At 38.4% G+C, this 27101-nt stretch overlaps 1 protein-coding gene and 1 pseudogene across 9 annotated transcripts in view; one reads left to right on the top strand and one right to left on the bottom strand.

Annotated features, from left to right (window-relative positions):
- The window catches only part of GON4L (gon-4-like (C. elegans)), a 96335-nt gene that overhangs the window by 28068 nt on the left and 41166 nt on the right, over window positions 1-27101 (top strand). For all 9 annotated transcript variants that reach the window (XM_010802912.4, XM_010802910.4, XM_005203717.5 and 6 more), the window contains 8 exons: window positions 12975-13168; window positions 13878-13952; window positions 14118-14168; window positions 16459-16509; window positions 17174-17269; window positions 18305-18424; window positions 19013-19183; window positions 24374-24566. In XM_010802912.4, coding sequence (XP_010801214.1) covers window positions 12975-13168; window positions 13878-13952; window positions 14118-14168; window positions 16459-16509; window positions 17174-17269; window positions 18305-18424; window positions 19013-19183; window positions 24374-24566 — 951 coding nt within the window. The remainder of the gene's footprint in view (window positions 1-12974; window positions 13169-13877; window positions 13953-14117; window positions 14169-16458; window positions 16510-17173; window positions 17270-18304; window positions 18425-19012; window positions 19184-24373; window positions 24567-27101) is intronic.
- LOC784055 (Golgi phosphoprotein 3-like) lies at window positions 6939-8160 on the bottom strand (annotated as a pseudogene).

Consider the following 27101-nt stretch of genomic DNA (forward strand, 5'->3'; position numbering starts at 1 on the left):
CTTATGGCAGAAAGTGAAGAAGAGCTAAAGAGCCTCTTGATGAAAGTGAAAGAGGAGACTGAAAAAGTTGGCTTAAAGTTCGTCATTTAGAAAACTAAGATCATGGCATCCGGTCCCATCACTTGACGGCAAATAGGTAGGGAAACAGTGGAAATAGTGGCAAACTTTATTTTTTCGGGCTCCAAAATCACTACAGATGGTGACTGCAGCCATGAAATTAAAAGACGCTTACTCCTTGAAAGGAAAGTTATGACCAACCTAGACAGCATATTAAAAAGCAGAGACATTACTTTGCCAACAAAGGTCCATCTAGTCAAGGATATGGTTTTCCCAGTAGTCATGTATGGTTGTGAGAGTTGGACTCCAAAGAAAGCTGAGCACCGAAGATTTGAACTGTCAAAACCGAAGATGGTTTTGAACTGTCATGTTGGAGAAGACTCTTGAGAGTCCCTTGGACTGCAAGGAGATCCATCCCGTCCATCCTAAAGGAGATCAGTCCTGGGTATTCTTTGGAAGGGCTGATGCTGAAGCTGAAACTCCAATACTTTGGCCACCTGATGTAAAGAGCTAACTCATTGGAAAAGACCCTGATGCTGGGAAAGATGGAGGGCAGGAGGAGAAGGGGACGACAGAGGATGAGATGGTTGGATGGCATCACCGACTCAATGAACATGGGTTTGGGTAGTCTCCGGGAGTTGGTGATGGACAGGGAGGCTTGTCATGCTACGGTTCATGGGGTTGCAAAGAGTTGGACATGACTGAGTGACTGAACTGAACTGATTCTGACTGGCATGAGATGATACTTCATTGTAGTTTTGATTTGCATTTCTCTAATAATGAGTAAAGTTGAGCATCATTTCATGTGTTTATTAGCCATCTGAAAATCTCTTTTGGAGAAATGTCTGTGCAGTTCTTTTGCCCACCTTTTTATTGGGTTGTTTGTTTTTCTGATATTGAGCTGCATGAGCTGCTTGTATATTTGGGGGATTATTAATTCTCCTGGTTGCTCAGATGGTAGTGTCTGCTTACAATGTGGGAGACTTGGGTTCAATCCCTGGGTTGGGAAGATCTCCTGGAGAAGGAAATGGGAACCAATTGCAGTATTTTTGCCTGGAAAATCCCATGGATGGTGAACCTTGTTGGCTACAGTCCATGGGGTCCCAAAGAATCAGACAGGACTGAGTGACTTCACTTTCATTTTCACTTTCTTTGTCAGTTGTTCTGTTTGCTGTTATTTTCTCATTCTGAAGGTTGTCTTTTCACCTGGCTTAGAGTTTCCTTCCTTGTGCAAAAGCTTTTAAGTTTAATTAGGTTCTGTTTGTTTATTTTTGTTTTTATTTTATTACTCTTCGGGGTGGGTCATAGAGGATCTTGCTGTGATTTATTTCAGGGAGTGTTCTGCCTATGTTTTCCCCTAAGAGTTTTATAGTTTTCTGGTCTTACATTTAGGTCTTTAATCCATTTTGAGTTTATTTTTGTATAAGGTGTTTGAAAGTGTTCTAGTTTCATTCTTTTACAGGTAGTTGACCAGTTTTCCCAGCACCACCTGTTGAAGAGACTATCTTTTCTCCATTGTATATTTTTGCCTCCTTTGTCAAAGATAAGGTGTCCATAGGTGTGTGGATTTATCTCTGGAGTTTCTCTTTTGTTCCATTGATCTAGATTTCTGTCTTTGTGCCAGTACCATACTTTCTTGATTACTGTAGCTTTGTAGTATAGTCTAAAGTCAGGAAGGTTGATTCCTCCAGTTCATTCTTCTTCTCAAGATTGCTTTGGCTATTTGAAGTCTTTTGTGTTTGCATACAATTGTGAAATTACTTGTTCTAGTTCTGTGAAAAATACTGTTGGTAGTTTGATAGGGATTGTGTTGAATCTATAGATTGCTTTGGGTAATATAATCATTTTCACTATACTGATTCTTCCAATCCAAGAACATGGTATATTTCTCCATCTATTTGTGTCATCTTTGATTTCTTTCACCAGTGTTTTATAGTTTTCTATATACAAGTCTTTTGTTTCTTTAGGTGAATTTATTCCTAAATATTTTATTCTTTTTGTTGCAATGGTGAATGGGATTGTTTCCTTAATTTCTCTTTCTGATTTTTCATTGTTAGTGTATAGGGATGCAATGGATTTCTGTGTATTAATTTTATATCCTGCAATTTTACTGTGTTCATTGATTAGCTCTAGTAATTTTCTGGTGGCATCTTTAGGGTTTTCTATGTAGAGAATTATGTCATCTGCAAACTGAGAGTTTTACTTCTTCTTTTGCAGTCTGGGTTCTTTTTATTTCTTCTCTGACTGCTGTGGCTAATCAAAAAACCTCCAACAAAAAGCCCAGGACTAGATGGCTTCACAGGTGAACTCTACCAAAAATTTAGAGAAGAGTAACACCTATCCTACTCAAAGTCTTCCAAAAAATTGCAGAAGAAGGAAAATGCCCAAACTCATTCTGTGAGGCCAGCAATACCCTGATACCAAAACCAGACAAAGATGCCACAAAATAAAGAAAACTACAAGCCAGTATCACTGATGAATGTTGATACAAAAATCCTCAATGAAATTCTGGCAAATAGAATCCAACAATGTATTAAAAAGATCATACATTATATCCAAGTGGGCTTTATTCCAGGGATTCAAGGATTCTTCAGTATTTGCAAATCAGTCAATGTGATATACTGTGTTAACAAATTGAAAGATAAAAACCATATGATTACTGAATAGATGCAGAGAAAGCCTTTGGCAAAATTCAACACCCATTTATGATAAAAACTCTCCAGAAAGTAGGCATAGAAGGAACATACCTCAACATAATAAAAGCCATATCCGACAGACTCAAAAGAAACATCCTCAATGGAGAAAAATTAAAGCATTTCCTCTAAAATTAGAAACAAGACAAGGGTGCCCACTCTCACCACTACTATTCAGTATAGCTTTCATAGTTTAAAACTCTTGTTTTCATGTACATATGCCTAATAACATACATTGATTGTTTTGTTTTTTTTTTAGTATGCGTTTATTTGGCTGCACCCAAGTCTCAGTTGCGACACGCAGGATCTTTAGTTGTGGCATGCGAACTCTCAGTTGCTGCACTGTGGATTCTAGTTCTCTGACCAGGGATTGACCCCGTTCCCTCTGTATTGGGAGGACAGAATCTTAGCCAGTGGACCACCAGGAACGTCCCTACATTGATTGGGTTCTGAAGTTAAAACAAATTAGCATTTCATGGATAAACCCATTTGGTCATGATGTATTAGATTTTCTAATATACTGAGGTTTTTGTGTCTTTGTTTATGGAAGATATTGGCTTTAATTTCTTTTTCATGTGTTGGTATTAGGACTATACTGACCTTATAAAATGAATTGGGAAATTTTTCATCAGTATGTATTCTCTGGAAGAGTTTGTAGAAGACTGCTGTTATTTCTTTCTTAAATGTTTTGTAAGAATTAACCAAGAAAGCTAGCTAGGCCTGGAGTTTTGTCCAAAGGCTTTTAAGTTTTGGATTAAATTCTTTAATAATTATAGGATTATTTAGATTTCCTGTTTCTTTTTATTTCAGTTTTGGTAAGTTGTGTTTTTCAAGGAATTTGTACATTTTCTCTGAATTGTCAAATATGTTGATACAAAGTTGTTTGTTAATACTCATTTTGGAATGTCTTTAAGATTTTTATTGAGGTCATCTTTTTATTTCTAATTTTAGTATGGTCCTCTTTTTGTGTCTTATTTTTTTGTTGATAAGTTTTGCTAGCAGTTTATCAATCTTTTTAAAGAACCAACTTTTTTGCTTTCTTTTTAATTTTTTATTTTATATTGGAGTATAGTTAATTAACAGTGTTAATTCAGGTATATAACAAATTGATTCATTTATACATGTACAAGTATCTGTTCTTTTTCAAATTCTTTTCCCATCGAGGTTTTTATGTAATATTGAGCAGAGTTCCTTATGCTGTACAGTAGGTCCTTGTTGGTTATCTTTTTTATTTTTTGGTCACACTGTGTGATCTTTGTACCCTCCATGTGGGATCTTTGTACCAGGGAGGGATTGAACCTGTGCCCCCTGTAGTGGAAGTGTGGAGTCTTAACTACTGGACCACCAAGGAAGCCCCTATCCATTAAAAATTTTTTATTTACTTACTTGACTGCACTGGGTCTTAGTTGTGGCATGTGGAATCTTTTTTCTCAAGTTTTAGTTTTATATTGGAACATAGCAAGTTAACAGTGTTGTGGTAGTTTCAGGTGGACAGCAAAGGAACTCAGCCATACGCACACATATATCCATCCTCCTGTGGCATCTTTGATCTTTGTTACAGCATGCAGGATCTTTTAGTGTGGCATGTGGACAGTTCCCTGACCAGGGATCGAACCAGGGCCCCCTGCATGGAGAATGCGAAGTCTTAGTCACTGAACGACCAGGGAAGTCCCCATCCATTTAAAATATAGCAATGTGTACATGTCAGTCCCAAACTCCCTAACTATACCTCCCCTCCACCTTTCCCCACTGGTAACCGTAAGTTCATGTTCTTTTGTATCATTTTGGTTTTGTTTTGTTTTAATTGCACACACAAGCAATATCATAAGATGTTTGTCCTTTGTCTGGTTTGCTTCACTCAGTATGAGACTCTCTAGTTCCATCCTTATTGCTGCAAATGGCATTATTTCATTCTTTGTGATGGGTGAGTAATATTCCATTGTATGTATGTTCCACATCTTCCTTATTCATTCGTCTGTTGGTGGACATTTAGGTTGCTTCCATGTCTTGGCTTTTGTAAACAGTGCTGCAGTGGCAATTGGGGTGCATGAATCCTTTTGGACCGTGTTTTTCTGTGTATGTATGCCCAAGAGTGGGATCGCATTGGGAGGCAGATTCTTAACTACTAAGAGAAGTCCAATTTTGTCTTCTTTTATTTTTCTTTCACATGTTGCTCTATAGATTAACAATATACAGTCTTTGAAATTACTATAGTCTATCTTAAATTAGTACTTTTATCACGTCAAACAATGTAAGAACTTTACAACAATTTTATTCCATATATCTGTTTTCTGCCTTTTGTGATGATACTGTATTTTACTTCTTCATTTGTTTTAAACTCCATGATACTTGTTTTTTTTCTTTTTCGTTGAAGATTTATCTCTCTATTTATTTATTTTTGGTTGTGCTGGGTCTTTGTTGCTGCGCGGGCTTTTCTCTAGTTGTGAGTGGGGACTGCTCTCTAGTTACGGTGGGTTTCTCATTGTGGCTTGTTGCAGAACATGGACTAGGGTCCTCAGGCTTCGGTAGTTGCAGCACGTGGGCTCAGTAGTTACGCTCCCGGGCTCTAGAGCACAGGCTCAATAGTTGTGGTGCATGGGTTTAGTTACTCCGAGATATGTGGGATCGTCCTGGACCAGGGATGGAACCTGTATCTCCTGCATTGGCAGTTGGATTCTCTACCACTGAGTCACCAGGGAAGCTTCTGAACACCAGTGGGTTTTTACTTTTTATCTCTTTAGGATTGTAGAGTTACTTGAATCTGAGATTTGATATTTTCTCAGTTAAAAAAATCCTTGTCAATATTTAAAAAATATCATTTCTGTCCTCCTTTTCTCCTGGTGTTCCAGTTATATGTATGTTAGATTTTTTTCGCCATGTCCTGTATACGTTTTTCTCTACATTCTTTTCTTTCTTCCTTCATGCATCAGTTTCTGGTGTTCTGTAGTCTAGTTCACTAGTTCTTTGTTTTGCTGTGTCTACTTTATTTAATTTTTCATGCCAGTTTAACACTATGGATTCGATTTCTGGTGAAATTCTCCATCTTTTCCTTTATTTTCTTGAATGTATTAATCATAATTATTTAAAAATCCCTTTTCCTGTATCTGACTCACGCATAGTTCTTTCTTGTTTTTAGTGTCACCTGTGACCGTCCTCTACCCCCTGGTGTTTTGGCCTTTTGGTTCTGTTTTTACTATGCTGTAATTTTCGATTGGATAGTGGACAATGTGGGTGAAAAATTCTAGAGGCTTTGGTGTTATCTTCCTCCAGAGATGATTATGTTTTCTTCAAGCAGGCAGATAATTTTAGAGGGCGAATAAAATTCAGCCTGCTGCTGCTGCTAAGTTGCTTCAGTCGTGTCCGACTCTGTGCGACCCCATAGACGGCAGCCCACCAGGCTCCGCTGTCCCTGGGATTCTCCAGGCAAGAACACTGGAGTGGGTTGCCATTTCCTTCAATGCATGAAAGTGAAAAGTGAAAGTGATTTGTTTTATGCTATATTAAGACTTCTTTGTTTCAACTTTCTGCTTATTTCTAGATGGTGGCCTGTATTTCTAGTGGGTGACTCCTGGGGTTTCATCACTTACTTAGTTTAGCAAGAATGCTGCTTTCAGCTCGGATTCTCCTTATGTGCTTCCCTTCTCTGAAGGATGACAGCTTCTTAAATCATGTCTGTAGAGGTTGTTAGCCAGTGCCTTCAGACTGTGTATATATTTTATTCTGCTTTAATTTTATAGTTTTGTATTATTCCACAGTTGTTTTTGGCACGAAGGTTTCATCTGATAAAAAATACATTGTTGTGGCCAGAATCAGAAGTCCTGGGTGTGTGACAGAGCTGTTAAGCGGCTTTTTTCATACACCAAAGCAGCTTTGGTGATTCAGCTATTACAGAACCCACCCATATTTTTATTGACATCATCCACTTTACAGTACATTTACAGTGCAGGTTTACTTTCAATTTATTGCTTGCCTCGTTAAATCTGCTCCTTAGCAAATACCTTGTTTTTTAGCCATATCCCACCTTTTTCATAAAAGGAGAAATTAAATTTCCTTCTGTATTCTAGTCTGATTTTTATAGAGCAGCTTCCTTTAAAATTTTTTTTAATTTCAGTTTTTTAAAATTCTGAGTCAGTGGTATTCCAGTATTTTATTTTATTTTATTTAAATGTTTACCAAGTGAGTGCTGGTTCACCCAATTTATTCACCTCTGGAGTGGAAGTATAGGGAGATATAAAGCCTGCTTATAAGAGACAAGGTCTATGGAGAAGCCCTGAAGTTGCTTTCCCCAAATAACAAATTTGATTCAAGAGGGAAAAAAAATGATGGAAAACATCTCATCACACAAAATTCGGTGATGGTGTCTCTGATAGTCACTGGCCAGCAGTGGAAAAGGAGAAACCCAACAGCTGCTACGATTTATTGAAGGCTGCCAGCACAGCCCAGAGCATCTCCGTGGCACTGTGCTTTGTCCCCTCTACCTCAGGGTCCAGTTCTACTAGGTCCTTGGCTCGATTCATTGCCATATCATACTTGTCATCTGTCAGAGAGGAGCAGACATTCTCTAGCACGTCGGAGGAGTGGGCTAGCACCAGCAGTGCTAGTGTTCGCTTGTCCATACGCTGAGGGTCATTTACCCACCGCTCTAGGACACTATCTTGAAGTTTTTTCACTAGTCGTTGCTTCTCTGTTGTATTGGTCACTGGGTGAGTAGTCATGTCAAATAGGAGGAATTTCTGCTTCTCAGTGGTTAGAATACCCTTCTCTACTAGGTTCTTTGCAATTCTCTCTCTCATATTTCTCAGCTGGTACTGTAATTTGAAAGGGTTCCAGGTCTCACCTGCCAGTGTGGATATAAGAGACGCAAATTTGATCCCTGGGTTGGGAAGATCCCCTGGAGGAGGGTGTGGTAACCCACTCTAGCATTCTCTCCTGGAGAATCCGGTGAGTAGCTCTATCCGTGTTTGGACAGTTTCTGTGGGTTCAGTTGCTTTGATGTGTTTGAGAGTTTCATCCACTAAAACATCACCCATTGGGCTATCTGACTTTAGCAGTACCTTTCTGTCTAGTAGTTGCTTCTTACACATGGTTGGGGGTTCTAGATAGATTCGACCTCACATGGCCGGCTCTATCAGGATGCCGCCTTGCGGGCCAGATGATATGCAGTCGTTCCAGAAAAATGTGTAACCTTCTTTATCTTTTAGTCCCAGGAGCAATACTTCTTCCATAAGGGTGAGGCGGATATCCTTAGAGTCTCCAGTGTCCTCATTGTCTTGATTTCGGTTTTGATTCATGTTTTCCTCACTTTCTACCTTCTTTTCAGAATTCTTCCCTACCTCAGTGCGACGGGCCCTGTGAGTTAAGGTGGTCATTCTCACCTGTTTCTGACGTTACTCCTGGGTTACAGCCAAACGCAGGTTGCAGCTTGTGCTCTATTTTATGGGGACATTTGTCCCCACCCCCACCCCCTATCCCCTACCCCCATCCTGCTAGGTGAAAAACTTCTCATCCACGCAGAGAGAACAAACTTCTCCAGTATTTTAAAAGTAAAATAAAAGGTTAGTTCTAAAACAGAGTAAGAAGTAATTGAATTATCTGTTCTTTCTTGAATTGTCTGTGCAGTGTATTGGAATGTATTAAATTTTTCTTATAGACCCACATTCCCTATTAAACTCAGCCTTAAAACCAGAAATCAGAGGAGAAATGGGTGTGATGTGATTTAGGAGGATGTAGTTAATTGGGATGGTCTTACCCCACAGTCATTACTTTGATTCTTGTAAGATGACCGTTCTAAATGGGAGTTATGGTTAACTCCAATGCTTTTTCCATTAAAAAAATATTTTCTGTATCCTGTGATAACTTTTCTTCTCAGTGCTTTTAATTTGTTTTTTATTTGTCTTCATTGTATTTTTATTGGGGTTAATAAATGTTTTTCAATGTGTATTTTAAAGCAGTATTTCTCAAAATGTGGTCTGAAAACCAGTGCTAGTTGAGAACTGTTACTGGTTTGAAACAAATAATTCATGGAAACTGAGACTAAAACTTTAAAAATTTGACATTCGTAACATTGTAAAAATTGAAACATTTGACAGTATGGCTATATTCTTATTTTATAAAAATGTGAGTCTACAGTGGATTTGCCACAGAGAATTTGAGAAGCACTGTTTTAAAGGATAATTTGATTACTCATCACCTGTCTATATATAATTTTATAAATTTTTAGCTGCTTCCATTGTAAATTTTCTTTTTTTGGTCTTTTATGAATTTTGGTTACATTTTGTAGGTTTAATTTTGTAATGAAGGTTTTTAGTTATTAGGTTACTTTTTAGCTAATAACATACTTTATTATTTCTAGTATAATAGGAATAATTTTAACTTGTGTCTTTCAAACTTTTTTCTCCTGAATTAGTTTACAGTTGACAGTGTTACTAACAACTCGATAGGTTATGAATATGAAACTGAATCAAAACTTCCTCGGGTGTCAGAAATCCTCTTCTTGGTCTGCATCTACTGGGTCTTTGTTTAAGTGCTGATGAATTGAGGAGGGAGAGGTGGGATTACAGAAACCAGGAACTGGCTAGATTGGTCTGCATGAGAAAGGATCCCAGAGGGAAGGGAAGAACAAAGATGAGATTTAAGAGTGGTGAGAGAGAGGAGCTTTGGAGTTTATGGAGAAAAAAGGTAAATGCGGTGAGAAGAAAGACTTTGGGAAAAGATATGAATACAAAGGTTTTAGAAAGTTTTGTTGTGTATTATGCTACATGATTCCCCTTTTGCTGCTTTCTCAAATGACCGTCAGTAAAGAGCTTTATCACTTTATCACTTCTGATGTACTCTAGAGTTTTATATTTCTTTTGCATCTATCACTGTGTTGGGATGTACCTCAGGATAGTCCACTTTAGTTTGTTACACAAATGTAAGTTGTGTATGTTTGAATTCTACCTTTTGTTTTTTAAAAGTCATTATCAGTTTTTTTCTATATTATTAAAAATTCTTTGTAGTCATTTTTAACTTGTTGTCCACTCCACCCCACCCCCCAGGCTCACATAAAAGGGACTGAACCTAGTGTTTGGGAGATATTCTAACTGACCTTCATGCCAAGGCAGCAACAAAAGCCTCTTGAAAGATGAGGGGTAGGTGGGTGGCATGCATGCATGCATGAAGTCCATTCTGTCCATTCGACAGGTGGTATTTTTAATGACTCAGTTACAGTCCAGTATATGGGTGTACCACTTCACTTAACCATTCTTTTTTCATATCACCTGTGCACACAAAAAGTGGTACCTGCCTTTTCAGTAAGAATGAATGAAAAAAAAAAGAATGAATGTTGCTTACTGCCAACCTACAAGCCACTGTAGCTGCAGCACCCTCCTCACCCCAAGGGTGTGCCCTGAGGAGAATTCAGTTAAGAGAAAAAAGGATACTGGCCCTCGATAGTAAAGATGCATAGCTAATAACTCCAGTGAACCCACAACTCTTGCATCTTCCTTTACATAGAAAAGCAGTAAAGTCATTAACTTGAGATGTCATTTTTTGCAGTTAGCAGTAATCTTTTGACGTTCAACTACATATCTGTTTTTTCAGCAAAAACTTTTGTGTATCCTGGGTTCTCCTTTATCTCTATGGTGCAGCTCCTCAGAACCATCTGAGAGACTGTCTTCAAGGCTGTAGTCCTCAGTAAGGATAATAAACATAACTTGCAACTTTCAGGTTGTGTGCTTTTCTTCAGTTGATATTTGGGTGTTTTCCATGTTTTTGCATAAGTAATTGGTGTTGAGATAAATACCTTGTTTAGTCTTTACATGTGTTGTTGTTCAGTTGCTCAGTTGTGTCCAACTCTTTGTGACCCCAGGGACTGCAGCATGCCAGGCTTCCCTGTCCTTCACCATCTCCCAGAGTTTGCTCAGTAATTACATACAGAGTTATTTCCTTAAGAATTGAAAGTTGAAAGTTATGAGCACTTATCAAGTTCTTCATATATATTCATAAGTGAAAAAGCAGTTGTTTGAAGTTACTAATTTTCACAGAATAAATATTGCCAGAGTGCAGCTTGCAGGTCATAAAGCCTTTTTAAACCAAGAAGATTGTCTTGATGTTAATTTTCTCTAATCCCTTGTTTTCATTTGGTAGCAGACCAAAAAGTTTCAGAGAGATGAGGCCCTCATTTTGGTATTGTGTGATAGTCGACCTCAAGATTTGCGAGAATTCTCCAAGCCAGTCTTCAACAGTATTGTGAACCAACAACTTCCAGATGTTCAGGCTGGATTTGGAAAAGGCAGAGGAACCAGAGATCAAATTGCCAACATCCGTTGTATCGTAAAAAAGCAAGAGAGTTCTAGAAAAACATCTACTTCTGCTTTATTGACTACACCAAAGCCTTTGACTGTATGGATAACGACAAACTGGAAAATTCTTAAAGAGATGGGAATACCAGACTATTTTACCTGCCTCCTGAGAAATTTGTATGCAGGTGAAGAAGCAACAGTTTGAACTGGACATGGAACAACGGACTGGTTCCAAATGGGGGAAGGAGTACGTCAGGACTAAATATTGTCACCCTGCTTGTTTAACTTCTATTCAGAGTACATCATGTGAAATGCTGGGCTGGGTGAAGCACAAGCTGGAATCAAGATTGCTGGGAGAAATATCAGTAACCTCAAATATGCAGATGACACACCCTTATAGCAGAAAGCAAAGAAGGACTAAAGAGCCTCTTGATGAAAGTAAAAGGAGAGTGAAAAAGTTGGCTTAAAACTCAACATTCAAAAAATGAAGATCGTGGCATCTGGCCCCATCACTTCATCATGGCAAATAGTTGGGGAAACAATAGAAACAGTGACAGGCTTTATTTTCTTGGGCTCTAAAATCACCACAAATGGTGACTGCAGCCATGAAATTAAAAGATGCTTTCTCCTTGGAAGAAAAGCTACGACCAACCTAGACAGCATAATAAAAAGCAGAGACATTACTTTGCCAACAAAGGTCCATCTAGTCAAAGCTATAGTTTTTCCAGTGGTCATGTATGGATGTTAGAGTTGGACCATGAAGAAAGCTGAGCGCCAAAGAATTAATGCTTTCGAATGGTGGTGTTGAAGAAGACTCTTGAGAGTCCCTTGGACTGCAAGAAGATCAAACCCCAGTCAGCCCTGAAGAAAGTCACTCTTGAATATTCATTGGAAGGACTGATGCTGAAGCTGAAACTCCAATACTTTGGCCTCCTGATGCAAAGAACTGACTAATTGGAAAAGACCTTGATGCTGGGAAAGATTGAAGGCAGGAGGAGAAGGGGATGACAGAGGATAAGATGGTTGGATGGCATCACCGACTTGATGGACATGAGTTTCAGCAAGCTCCGGGAGTTGGTGATGGACAGGGAAGCCTGGCCTGTCCATGGAAGTCCATGGGGTCACAAAGAGTTGTGCAAGACTGAGTAACTGAGCTGAATAATCAGGAAGCTTTTCCTTTTATCTGGTTATATATGTGCTCCTTTCTTGTCAAACAGAGGTACTTCATCCTCTCCACCCTTTTTAATATGATTCAGAGTAGATGTTTTTATTGGTTTGCTCCTTGTCTTTCTCTTTTCTAAACTCAGTAATATAATAATAATAATAATGATAAATTATATTTATATAATATTTCATGGGTTATAAGGCACTTTGATAGATATTATTTCACTTAATCTGCATGGCATCACTGGTGGGAAGATACCTGTATTTTACAAAAGAAAAAAATTAAGAATCTGTTGCCAAGGTAACCCAGTTAAATTGTAGGTCTGAGACATAAGCCCTGCACGTCTGATGTATATTATCTGGGCAGTATAGAGTAATAATTAAGACAGTTGTAGAACTGAAGTGCTTGGCCTCAGAATGTGGCTTTGTCATTATTAGCTCTTGGGAAAGTTTCTTAATCTTTCTGTCTCACTTTCTTCCTCTGTACAGTGGGGAAAAGAGCAATCCCTACCTCATAAGGCTGTCATGAGGAATCAGTGAAGTATGTGTATAAAGTGTGTAGAAGAATGCCTGGCCTACTAGGAGTATTCAGTGAATGTTGGGTGTTGCTACTGTGTTCTTACCACATCTGGCACTCTCACCACTGTTCCATCACAGCCTTCTTTGATTCCAGGACCAGACAGCCGGCAGGTGGTTTTTCTTTCACTGTTGACTTTTTGGGTTGTGTTCTGGGAGCAGTGGCTTTGGTATTCAGGTGATGTTCTTGGTTTATTTGCAGAAGAGCATGACGGTGAAGAAAATGAGAAAAGGCGAAAAAAGAAAAAGGGTACCAAGAGGAAAAGAGATGGCAGGGATCAAGAAGAAAGGACTTTGTCTTGTGACCTGAAGCTGGATGACATGCTTGACCGCACCTTAGAGGACGGCGCCAAGCAGCACAACCTGACCGCAGTCAACGTGCGAAACATCCTCCATGTGAGTGCGGCTGGGGCAGTTGTGTAATGGGAGTGCAGCTCTTTCACAGGAAGCAAAGGGAACTTTGCAGTCTTGGTATGTGAATTACTAATTTTATGAGTTCCTGGTGGTAAAATATTCTACATTTCAAGGTAGCTTTCTCTTTGCATTTGGCACAAGTTTGAAATGTGAACACACGTGGAAGAACTTAATTGGGAGGATAAAATGTTCCTCAGCTTCCTTCCACTGATTTGATTATTTCTTGTTTAGCAGATTCGAAGGTAATGGGAGATGATAATGTTCAAGGTGGATTTACTCTTGTGGGTGGATATGTCTGAAAAGATGCCCAGTTAACAGTTTACAGTACTTTGCACATAAGCAAATTATCTTCTTTGCTATGTGGAAGTACAACTGTTTATAAGACTGCTGTTTATTACTGTTTCTCTTAAGCAGATAGTTAACTGGAGAATTTTTTTTTTTATGTGCGCCATTCCTGTTAGTATCAGCTAATGAGGTTGATCCATTTGCTTACTCCATTGTTGGAAGCTGTGTGCTTCTCTCCAAAACTTGCTTCTTTGCTTTCAGTTGCCTTGCTTTACCCTAATCTGAAGCCATTTGAGTATCTAGCTCTCACTTATCCTCTACATATATCTAGCAGAGTTACATAGAGATGAGTATTATCTAGATAATACATCTTTGTTTCATAAAGTGAAATTTCCTCTTTCCCCAGGAAGTAATCACAAATGAACATGTGGTAGCTATGATGAAAGCAGCCATCAGTGAGACGGAAGATATGCCAATGTTTGTGAGTAGTTCTTGTTCTTCTAGTGTCATGAGGCAGAGCTGTCTGTAAACTGGCGAAGTATAGGAAGGAGGTCATTTGGAAGTTTGTAAATAATGTAACAGTTAGGGACAAACTGAGTCACTCCTTGATTTTCATTGACTATTTTCTTCTCATTTTCCTTCTTAGGAGCCCAAAATGACACGCTCTAAACTGAAGGAAGTGGTGGAAAAAGGAGTGGTGGGTGTTCTGTTTTTTCTTTGTTGTATATTTAGCTTTGTTAATATTATCTAATTCCAGGTTATTTGTAGGGCAAAAAACTGTAGGAAAGATTTATTATGATCTAGGTTTTCCTCTTAAAGAAATAGTTGTAAAGGCAAATAGACATGTGGAGATGGAATATATGAAATTATTGTCATAGTTTATTTTTATTTTAGTTGCTTTTTTGGAAGTGCTAGGTAGATAACTTTTGGAATGTTTGAAAGCAATGAAGAGGACAGTTTTTCTATTCGTGTTGTCAGATATGTGGCAAAGTGATTAAGGTAGTATATTTCAAATTGTGTTTCAGGGAACAGTTTTATCACGATCACTCTAGTATGGGTCCCTCACGAGTGTTTAATGAAAAATATGTATTTTGGGGCTCACCTCAGACTGAGGAATTGGGACCCATGGGTAGGGCCTGGGAATATGCATTGTTGAATACTAAGGTATGAGAGCCACTTGAAGACTTTTGAAGCACTCTGATATAGTACAGCAAGCTCTTTGATGCTGGGGACTATGTTTTCTTCTGCTTAACAAGCACATGTCCAACTTGTGCTGACCTTTTGTGACAAGGCAGGAGATAGTCCTGAGGGAGTCCATTCTATCTCTGATAGTAAGGAAGATTTGCCTCCTGGACCCAAAGTACATATTATAGTTTTTGTCTGTTTGTCTGATTCTGTTCCTTGCAGCCCTGTCGAGGAAATACCTGTTCCTCTTTCATATGACCTTTCCTCTAGTTGAAGAATATTAGTATATCTTCTCATAACATTCTTTTCTTGCTAAATGTCCCCCAAATTAAAAAAGAATTTTTTTTTGGCCAAGTTGCACAGCACATAGGATCTTAGTTCCCTAACCAGGGATCGAACCTGAGGCCTCTGCATTGGAAGGTGGGTTCTTAACCACTGGACCACAAAGGGAAGTCCCATGCATTGGCTTTTTTTTGACAATCACATCATATCTGTCTAATTGACTAACTCTGCATAAAGTGAAATTTCATCTTCGGTAAAGTAATTACAAATGAACATGTGGTAGCTATGATGAAAGCAGCCATCAGTGATACAGAAGTTACATGAAGTCTGCCTGACATAGAATCTAATTAACATTAATTCCATATTTGACTTGGGGAAAAAAAACCCAAGGAGATCCAAACCAGGCTCTAGATTATGTTTACCAACCATGTATATAATTGCATTGAAGGTAGACATCCCAAGACTGTAGTTTATATGGGGAGCAAGGTTTAAAGTCCGTCTCTCTTGCTTTTTAATGCTTAATAGACTGACTCCTTCCTGATGGATTTGGCAGTAGGGAAATCTGTTGGTTTAAAAACAAACATGAGACGAACTATGGACCTGAATCACATTACTTCCTTTACCCTATATTAGGCCTGGCTACACAGAGCTAGATGAATAGCTACAACATAGCAGGGCTGAGAAGATATGGAGGAACTAAGGATTCTTGTAGAGACAAAACCTAATGACCTACTGGAGTTTGTTCATGATGATTTTGTTTGGGTCACCATTAGATGGTCAAGAAATTATATACTCCAATTACACACTCTAATGGCATTTTGTCAGAAGTATAAAAGATTTTAAAGGATTCTTTAAAAAACTTTCACCTCTACCAACTCTATTCTTTAAAAATTAAGAAAAAGTTGAAAGAATTTTAGAGTGAATCTAGATTCCATCTAGACTTAACAGTTGTAAAATTTTGCCATATTTGCTTTATGTGTATATATACCTATTTTTTTTCCTGTACTATTTTGAAAAGTTGTGTACAAATTGATACTTCACCCCTAAATCCTTCCCTGAGAACTTTCCACAGCTGGTTTTTTGGAGGCATACTTACGGTAGCTTTATGTAATTGATTAAAAAAAATTACAATTTATGTGATTGATTATTAATTGATACAAAGGCTGCTATTGCCTATAATATCATAGATTTGTGTACTGTGGTTGTTTACAAATAGTTTTCACATTTATTATTCTATGTGAACCCAAGCTGTAATATAAAGTAGGCAAGACAGATACTTTGTTCATTTATGGGTAGTACAGATTATTAGGTTTAAGGCAGAAATGCTAATGGTGGGAAAAGATTTGTCTCTCCTTTTCTTCTGCCAAGCTCTGATGAATGTTTGAGAGTGTAGATCAGTACCCCTACATCACTGTGGTTACATGTTAGTCCCATGGCTCCTTGTGATGGTAGAGAAGTAAAAATGAAAAACGGTCCATTTTAGTTAAGAGAACTTACCTATTTATATTCTTTGTTGGTAGGTAATTCCAACATGGAATATTTCACCAATTAAGAAGGCCAATGAAATTAAGGTAAATTTGGAAGAGGTAATTCTATTCTTCTCAAGAAGGTAAATTTGGAAGAGGTAATTCTATTCTTCTTAAGAAAGACTTCATTAGTCTCAAAACCCTTTTATTTGTTAACTTTTTTTGGACCTATATATTTAGTTAAATTTCAGCTTTGGTTTTTTCCATTCTATTACTCTTAGGTTTGACTCTCATGCTAAATTAAAAATTGTTTTTTAAAATTTATTTATTTATTATTTTATTTTTGGCTGTGCTGGTTCTTTGCTGCGAGGGCTTTGCTCTAGTTGTGGAGAGTGAGGGCTACTCTCCAGTTGTGGTGCGCAGGCTTCTCATCGCAGTGGCTTCTCTCGTTGAGGAGCCCAGGTTCTAGAGCTCAGGCTTAACAGCTGTGGCGCACAGGCTGCGTTGTGCTGCAGGGTGTGGGATCTTCCTGGATCAGAGATTGAATCTGTGTCTCCTGCATTGGCAGGGGTTTCTTTACCACTGAGCCACAAGGGAAGCTCCTAGAAATTTTTTTTAACTCTTGACTCTTATTGCTTGCTTTAGCTGCTTATGCTCTTAGGATTTCTTTTTACCTGCTCTGCTTTCTTCCCTTTAATTTCCAAGTACATATGATTCATATTTTCTAATCAATTTATTTTATTTATTTCTATAATTATACTTAATGCAGCCTCCTCAGTTTGTGGATATCCACCTTGAAGATGATGATTCCTCAGATGAAGAGTACCAGCCAGATGATGAAGAAGAAGATGAGACTGCTGAAGAGGTCAGTGGCTACCTGTGTGAGTGTTAGTTGGTAATATAGAAAATTTTTGGTTCCACAAGGCAGACTGTACTTTGCTTCCTGAGTAATATCATTTGTTCTATACAGAGGGTTGAAACACAGTACTTTTTTTCAACTCTTTTCTTTACATAAATCTAAGACTGACTCCTTTTCATGTTCCCTTGATTTTTTGCGTGTCTTGTATTATGAAATATAATACACATATAATGTGTAGAAGTGTGCATAGGATAAAACAAAAACTATACAGCTTGAATAACTATAAAGCTAATCCTCATTAAACTTCCTTAAAGTCATTAAATGTAATGTTGCCAGACACCTCTTATCACAATCACTTCTCTTCCCCTACAGATAACCACTATCTTGACTTTTTGGTAGTTACTTCCTTGCTTGACCTGGGTTCGATCCCTGGGTTGGGAAGATCCCCTGAAGAAGGGAAAGACTACCCACTCCAGTATTCTGGCCTGGAGAATTCCATGGACTATACAGCCCATGGGGTCGCAAAGAGTCGGACACGACCGAGTGACTTTCACTTAATTTCCTTGCTTATCTTTATGGTTATATCACCTAAATATACAGCTCTACACACTATGTTCAGTTTTTTATTGTTTCTGAAACTTATGTAAATGGAACCATTAGTGTATATATTCTTCTGTGTGGCCTTTTTAAAATTTGGTTCAACACAAGTCATTTGAGATTTTATGTTTGCTTGTGGCTGTAGTTTTTTCATTTTCATTATAGCTATGTAACAAGTCTGTTTTTTAATGTGTTCTTTGACTTGTTTATTAAAGGATTTTAAATCAGTGCCTTACAGTTTTGCAGAGGTTATGACAATGATGAGTATATGGTGATCAGATCCCTGTTCCTACTTCAGAAAATTAAGCTTCTATTTAAATTTTACTCTTTTACTCTGACTAATTCAGTGATTGATATTTTATGATTCATTCTATTGAGATACTTCAGACTCAGTAGAATGAGGTGGGGGCATAAATATGAAAGTGAACTGGATTTGTTTTGTAGAGTTTATTGGAAAGTGATGTGGAAAGCACCGCTTCATCTCCACGTGGGGCAAAGAAATCCCGATTGAGGCAGTCTTCTGAGATGACTGAAACAGATGAGGAGAGCGGCATATTATCAGAGGTAAATCCATACCATGCTAATAAGATAACTTAGAAATACTGTATAAGTAGATTATTTAACTGTATAAATAGATAGTTTCCCCATGGTGATTCTGAGCTGCCACCTGTTGCCAAACATGATTCAAGATCAGTAACCATGCCATTATCTTCCTTGTATTTGTGACTAGTTATAACTGAATTTCCACGTCCTTTAAGTCAGTGAAGGGTTAAGAGAAAACTGGAACTCAGTGACAGGGAGAAAGATTTTTGAGTTTTTGTTAAGGGTTCAAATATGAGTGACTGGCAGGGTTTCTATTCTTCTACCCTTCTCTTTTTTGTATGTGTTTTCTAATATTCTAAAGCCATTTTATTTCCCATCTTCAGTAACCTGAGTAGCATCCTGTTGGCTTCATTGGAAATGGGATGAAACCTATTAGATTAATGTACTTGGCAATGTCTTTGTTTTTTTCTTTTAACCTCTATCTGGCTGGGAAGAGAAAAATTGCTAGCATGTGAAAGATGTGCTTGTCTCTTCCTGCTTCTTTTTTTCCTCCCACTTTTCCTCCCCTCCCCTCTTTCATTTTCTAACATAGTTGCCTCTTTTAATTAGGCTGAGAAAGTGACCACACCTGCCATCAGGCACATCAGTGCTGAGGTAGTGCCCATGGGGCCCCCGCCCCCACCAAAGCCCAAACAGACCAGGGATAGTACCTTCATGGAGAAGTTGCACGCAGTAGATGAGGAGCTGGCTTCCAGTCCGGTCTGCATGGATTCTTTCCAGGTGAATGTAACTCTAAATTGCTGAGAAAGCGAATGGAGTAATTTGTTGTTGCTCAAATTGGGAAGGGAGAACGGAAGATACTACATTCTGATATAATAAGTTTGTGTCATGAAATTGTAGGTCTTTGGTACTATTTGGTTTGTAGTATTTTATTGTGAGAATGGCATTTCCGAAGGAAGGAATAAAGGTATGTGACAGCATTTTAAAAAAAAATCATTTATCTGTTTGCACTGTGTGGAATCTTTAGATGCCGCGTTCGAACTCTTAGCTGTGGCATGTGGGGTCTAGTCCCTGACCAGGGATTGAACCTGGCCTCCGGCATTGGACTGTGGAGTCCTAGCCACTAGACGACCAAAGAAGTCCCGCAGAGAGAATTTTTAAATGTGGAACATAGAAACAGCCTTCAGCCAGATTCCTCAAAATTAAACTTTACCACAGTTGCTTTAACCTCTTCTCCTTCTTTCTCTTTGTACACATTTTTTTTTTCCTGAGTCACTTTGGAGTGTGCTGCAATCATGATGCTCCTTTACCCCTAAATACCTTAGTGTATATTTCCTAAAAATGAGGACATTTGATTATGACAATAAGGATGTATAATATTAGATATAAAATCTATTAAAGTCCTTATTTGGATTTTACCAATTGCCCCAATAGTCTTTTGTATAAACCCAAGGAAGAACAATTTCTTTGTGGTCGAGGATCTAGTTTAGGATTCCATGTTGTATTTAGTTGTCCTGTGTCTTACACACTTTTAATTGGGAACAGTTTCTCAATCTTTTTTTGTCTTTCATAACCTTGACATTTTTGAACCTTATGAAGCAATTATTTAACAGACTATTCCTCTATTTTGACTTTTCTAATAGTTTCTCATAGTTTTATTCAGGTGATTTACTTTTGGCACAGATATCCCGAAAGCGATGTGTCCTTTTCAGTGCAGCATTTCGGGAGGCACGTGACTTCTGTCATGTTAAAGTTGATCATATGGTTAAGGTGGTGTCTGCTTTTTTTCTCCTTGCTGTAAAAATGTTATTTTTCCATTTTAAAATCAATTAATATGTATCTTTTTTTTTGAGGTAAAACATCTTTTCACCCACTTATTTTAGCATCCATTGCTTATTCTTGATTGAAACAATCATTACTATGGTTATTGTCAAATGATGACCTTCTAAATCCCATCATTAGCTAGTTCTATTTTTGATAAGTTTAAGCATAAATTTTATTTATAAAACTATTTTATATTGGAGTATAGCCAGGTAATAATGTTGTGATAGCTTCAGGTGACCTAGGTAGTTCTTTTTAATATTTAGGTTTTCCCCAGTAGTCTTACCAGTCAATGAAAAATATGTCTGTCTTAAAATTTAAAAACAGAATATTGAATAAAACAGCTCTGAAAGGACCATTTAATTTTTTAAATTTTTATTAAAAATTAAAAAAAATTTTTTTGGCTGAGTTGAGTGGCATGCAGGATCTTAGTTCCCCAACCAGTGGTTAAACCTGTGCCCCCTGCAGTGAAAGTGCAGAGTTTTATAATCACTGGACTGCCAGGGAGTCCCAGGGGTCACTTAATTTGATCACCCTACTTTGGAGTGAATGAGTAATTGTGTTGGGATATAATAGTTCTTATGTAATCATTTATTCATACACATACTGAATGACTGAAGGTGGGGAATAACCGTGTATGAGACAGAAAAGGTCTTTCCTCTTCTACCTTATTGTCTGTTGGAGAGAGATAAACCATAAATGCATAAATTATTTCAGAGATGGGTAAGAAATGAACTAAATAAAAGCAAGGAAATAAGGTAGTGCCTATTGTAGTGCTGTACATAGGATGATTAGAAAAGTCCTTGAGGGTGCATTTGAACTGAGATCTGAATAAGCAGGAGGCAGGCATCTAAATTTTGCCTGGAGAATCCCATGGACGGAGGAGCCTGGTAGGCTGCAGACCATGGGGTCGCGAAGAGTTGGACACGACTGAGCGACTTCACTTTCACTTTTCCCTTTCATGCATTGGAGAAGGAAATGGCAACCCACTCCAGTGTTCTTGCCTGGAGAATCCCAGGGACGGGGGAGCCTCGTGGGCCGCTGTCTATGGGGTCGCACAGAGTCGGACACGACTGAAGCGACTTAGCAGCAGCAGCAGGCATCTAAAAGATCTGGGAACATTTAAAAAAGCTTTTTTGTGATATTTTCTGATTTAATGTTAAAAATGTCCCTTTGGCTAAGCTGTGGGAAATGAGCTATAGGAGAGCAAGAGAGGAAACAGAAATCTGTTGGGATATTATTGTAGTAGTCTAGGGAGAACTTCCTAAATAGATCTACAAATTCAATACAACCCCTTTCCAAATGCGAGCTGCTTATTTTGCAGAAATTGACAAGCTAATCCTAAAATTCACATGGAAATGTAAGGGACCCAGAATAGCCAAAACAGTCTTGAAAAAGAAAATAGATGGAAGTCTGTACTTAGTGATTTCAAAACTTATTGCAAAGTTACTGTAATCAAGACAGTCTTGTCCTGGCATAAGAATAGACATAGACCAGTGGAACAGAATTGAGAGTATAACAATTAACTCTTAGGACTTCCCTGGTAGTCGGTTAAGAGTGCACCTGCCATTGCAGGGAACACAGGTTCAGTCCCTGGTCTGGGAAGATTCCGTACACTGCAGGGCAGCTCAGCCCCTGCACCGTAGCTCCTGAAGCCCGCATGCTCTAGAGTCTGCTTGCTGCAACTACTGAAGCCCTCATGCCTTCCAGCCTGTCCTCCACAAAAAGAGAAGCCATCACAATGAGAAGACCACGTACCACAACTGGAGAGTAGCCCCTGATTACTGCAGCTAGAGAAAGCCCTTGTACAGCAGTGAAGACCCAGTGCAGACAAAAATAAAGGAAAAATTAAAAAAAAAAAAACAAAAACCCTATTAATTTGTGGTCAGTTAATCTTTTAGGACTTCCGTGGTGCCTCAAACAGTAGAGTCTGCCTGCACTGCGGAAGACCTGGGTTCGATCCCTGGGTCAGGAAGATCCCCTGGGTCAGGAAGAAGGAAATGGCAAGCCACTCCAGTATTCAAGCTTGGAAAATCCCATGGGCAGAGGAGCCTGGTGGGCTACAGTCCATGGGGTTGCAAAGAGGTGGACACGGCTAAGCGACTTCACTTTGAACTTTTTAATCTTTAACAAGTGTGCCAAGACCAATTAATGGGGAAAGAATAGTCTTTCAACAAATGGTGCTCCAGTAACTGGAAATAAATTCATTTGTGTCTTTTTTTTTTAAGATTCCACATGAGTAATATTATATGTTACTTGTCTTTCTCTACCTGACTTGATTTACTTAGTATGTCCATCCATGTTGTTGCAAATGGCATTATTTCATTCTTTTTAAAAATATACTGAGTATCTTTTAAAATATATATATATATTTATTTGGCTGCATCGAGTCTCAGTTGTAGGATATAGCATCTTTGTTGCGTCATGCAGGATCTTTCATTGTGGCACACGAGCTCTCTAGTTGTGGCATGTAGGCTCAGCAGTTGTGGGGTGTGAGCTAAGTTGCTCCACTGAGATCTTAGTTCCCAGACCAGGGATAGAACTTGATTCCCCTGCATTGTAAGGCAGATTTTTAACTACTGTACCACCAAGGAAGACCCCATTACTTCTTTCTTTTTTTTCTAATGTTTTATTTTTTTAATTTTTTGGCTGCACCGTGCAGCATATGGGATCTTAGTTCCCCAGCCAGGGATTGAACCTGTGCACCCTGCAGTAGAAGCCTGGAGTCATAACCACTGGACCACCAGGGAAGTCCCCCTTTTTTTTGTTTTTAATGCCTGAATAACATTCGTTTGTATATATGTACCACATCTTTATCCATTCGTCAGTGGACATGTAGGTTGCTTCTGTGTCTCGGCTGTTGTAAACGGTGCTGCAGTGAACATGGGGGTGCGTATATCCTTTTGAATCTTACTTACAAAACAGAAACAGATTCACAGTCTTAGAAACAAACTAATGGTTACCAGGGGGAAGACTGGGGGCGAGGGCTGGACTGGGAGTTTGGGATTGACATGTACAGACTGCTGTATTTAAAACAGGTGACGAACAGGGACCTACTGTATAGCAGCAGGGGCCTCTGCTTGGTATTCTCTAATAACCTAAATGAGAAAAGAATTTGGAAAAACAATAGAAAATAAACGAAAAACAATTGGTGCTGCAACAACTGAAAATTCATATGTGAAAGCATTAAGTTTGATTTTACCTCAAATCACACTCAAAAGTTAAAATAGATAACTCGCCTAAATTTAAGAGCTAAAACGATGAAACTATTACAAGAAAACAGAGTGAATCTTTGTGACCTTTGATTATAATACTGTAATAGGTAGTGAACTCTTATAACTCAACAATAAAAAGACAACCCAATTAAACAGTGGGGAAAAATATGAACACACAATTCTCTATTTCTTTCCTTTTTTCTCAATAAAAAAGAATGAAGTACTGATAACATGCTACAGGATGGATGAACTTTGAAAACATGCTAAGTGAAAGCAGTCAGAGACAAAAGGCCGCATATTGTATGATTCCTTTTATATAAAATTTCCATCATAAGCAAATCATAGAGTCAGAAAGATTAGTGATTATTAAGAGACTGGGATGAGGGAAGAATGGGGGGCATCTGCTAGGAAAAATGGAGTTTCTTTTGGGAGTGATGAAAATGTTTTAGAATTAGATAGTGGTGGTGGTCATTCAAGTGTAAAACGTACACAGTTATGCACTTTAAAAGAGTGAGTTTTATGGTATGTAAATTTTATCTTAATTTAAGGATGACATCAAGTTTTTTGTTCGTTTTTTTGTTGGTGATGGTGCTGAAATTTTGGTTTTAAAACTGATGTCATTATAAGATACAAGGATATATTGTACAATGTGGGTAATATAGCCAGTATTTTATAATAACTATAAATGGAATATAACCTTTAAAAAAAAGAGATTGGTACTACCACCACCAACAAAAAACAACAAGGAAAAATAAAAAACAGTTGATGTCATTGTCCTTAATGTTTCTCAAAGAATAATAAACCCAAATGATTTCGAGAAAAGACCTTGTGGTTTAAGCTAAGAAGAGAAGCACACAGGATATGATGAAGTTTGGAGAAGCTGAAAGCATCAGGCATCCAGTGATAGACTTTTGTTTCCTTCCCCACTGTCTAGCCCATGGATGACAGTCTCATTGCTTTCCGAACTCGCTCTAAGATGCCACTGAAAGATGTTCCCTTGGGGCAGCTAGAGGCAGAGCTCCGAGCTCCAGACATCACCCCAGACATGTATGACCCCAATACAGCAGACGATGAGGACTGGAAGATGTGGCTGGGAGGACTTATGAATGATGATGTGGGGAATGAAGGTAACTGCTTTTGTTTGCATTTACTGTCCTCTCTGTCCATGGTCTCTATGGTAAAATTTTCATTAGTTAAAATCTTAAGGAAAGGGATGTTTTCAGTTGATTTAATTTTGTATTTAACAGTATACTCTAAATCAGTAGTTAAATCCCCCCTCCCTTTTTTCTGTTAAAGAGTCTTTTGGGGAATCTTTTGATTGCTAAGATTCTGCCTCTGAAACATAAATGTACATATAATTTTATATATGATTGCATGAGAGCGCATCGTTTTACTCAAAGACTATCGTGTTAGTTAAGATTCTTCCTGATGCAAGTGAAAGAATCCTAACTCTCAGCTTGCTGAAGGGCAAATAAAACCAGACTTTGGAAAGGGCAGAAAAGCCTGCAGTGGAATTGAGGCAGTTTAGGCCCACTTTCTCTCTCTACAGCTGTTACCTGTACTTCTTTTTGTCAGTCAACTCGATTCTTAAACCTTTTTTTCTACAAGGCTGGAAATATGATCATATGTACACCATTCACTTCTTGCTTTGTTCCCACATCAGAAGAAATCTCTTCTACAGGCTCTAGTTTTAAAAGTCCAGAGGAGCAACTGTGGTTTGGTTTGATCACATACCCACTCTTGGTGTTGCATGGCTTTGATAGGAAGACTGTTTAAGCATGGACGTCTGTGACTGGCAGCACCTCATAAACAATGGTTGGGATAAGCAGTTACTCAAAAGAAGTGGTAGTGTTTCCAGAAGTAGGGAAGGAGAATTGATCAGACACAAGCAACTTTGACTGCAGTCATACGTGGTGTGAGAATCCTTGCTGCAACCCTTATTTGTTTTAGAATATAAGTAAAAGTTCTTTCTTTAAAACAGTGAAATAAAGATTGTTAAAATTGTTTTTGGTGATTTTTTTTTTTAAGTGTACTGTAGTGAAAATCAGGTATCACTCATCATTTTGTGCAGTGTTTCTGTAAATGTAGAGGAAATGAGAGATTGCCTTAGTTTGTAGTGATTTCCAGATGATTCCTTACCCCTTTGAGAATGTGCTGAAAGCTATGCAGCCACTCCCTGGAAAAATGTCCACATCTACATACATGAAGGTTTCTTATGTCACTTTCTTTGGGGAGATTTATAATTTTCTTGAGGTTCATTTATTGACATTTCCTTTTTCTGTCAACCCATCTCAAAGTCCAAGGCTCACAAGGCTCAAAAACCTCTGCAGAAAGAAATGAACAGGGACAAAGATAATTCTATCGATTTTATAAGTCTCAGAAATTCATTGTGTTATTTGTGTTTCAGAATCCATTTGTTATACTGCTAGAATTAGAACCCAGTTTAGTTTTCCAGGAACATGTCTCAAAGAAGTCTCAGGGGGCATGAAAGCATTTTTTAAATGCATATGATACTTCATAAGCAAGCTCTGCATTTTATCCTTAGACCTAAGCTAAGACAAAGTATCGATAGTGATTATGTCTCGTGGCTTTATTAGTCCAGCAGCTTTGGTGCCTTAATTGTTAACACCTTGGTTGAAAGAGCTGAGATACTGGCTATTGAGGAGGAAAGGTCAGACTGGGTTGGCTGTCAGGATTTTGGGAGCTTGGACAGTGCTTCTCACAGAGAAGGCAGTAGCAACCCACTCCAGTACTCTTACCTGGAAAATTCCAGGGACAGGGGAGCCTGGTGGGCTGCCGTCCATGGGGTCACACAGAGTCGGACACGACTGAAGCGACTTAGCGGCAGCAGCAGCAGCAGCAGGACAGTGTTTCTCATAGTTAGTGTCTAGAATTTGAATCAGAATCAGAGTGTGTTAGGATGTTTGTGTTGGATGGTGTTAAGATGTAAATTCCATTCCAGGGCCTTGCCCTGTACCTACTGAATCAGAATCTCTAATGGGTATCGTCTAGGGATCTAATTCTTACGTATCCTAAAGGTTGGAAACTACTGGCATGGGAGGAATAGAAGAGTATGATAAGGGTCAATTGAGGAAATGGAATAATGGTTAGTGGGGAGGGTGAAAATCTTTTCTTTAAAACAATTGTTTTGTTTCCTTAGTAGGATCTACTTAAAAAAGAGAATATGAATGCAGTGACTCGGGTAGATTTATAAACCACATCTACCAGCTGAGTTTAATGAGTGCTGGTAAGTAGGAAATAATGCTAGATATAGATCATAGAACCAAACTTCAGCCATATGCTGGTTTATTTTTGTAGTGTTATGTGGTTATTTTCATGTTCCTAGTACCATCTGCTCTTCTATTAAGAGTGTCATTTGCAAAAAATAATTTAAGAGGTCTACTAATGGAGTGGGTACACCAAATTGAGATCAGCTGGGTAGATGCTGACAATGGGTGTTAATATCAGTCAACAAAGTAATTAGACCCAGAGGGTAGGTTCCACAATCAAGGTACTAAAAGCCAAGCAGAACTCAGAAGAAACCTTCCCAAATGATTTTTCAGCATGTTTACCAAATGAATTCTCTGAGAATATCGGCTGGCCCACTTGTATGATACAAGCAGAAGCCTTCTTTGTAGATCTTGCACCTAAACAGATGGGGG

Source organism: Bos taurus, chromosome 3 (genome assembly GCF_002263795.3).
Source record: "Bos taurus isolate L1 Dominette 01449 registration number 42190680 breed Hereford chromosome 3, ARS-UCD2.0, whole genome shotgun sequence".
NCBI lineage: Eukaryota > Metazoa > Chordata > Mammalia > Artiodactyla > Bovidae > Bos > Bos taurus.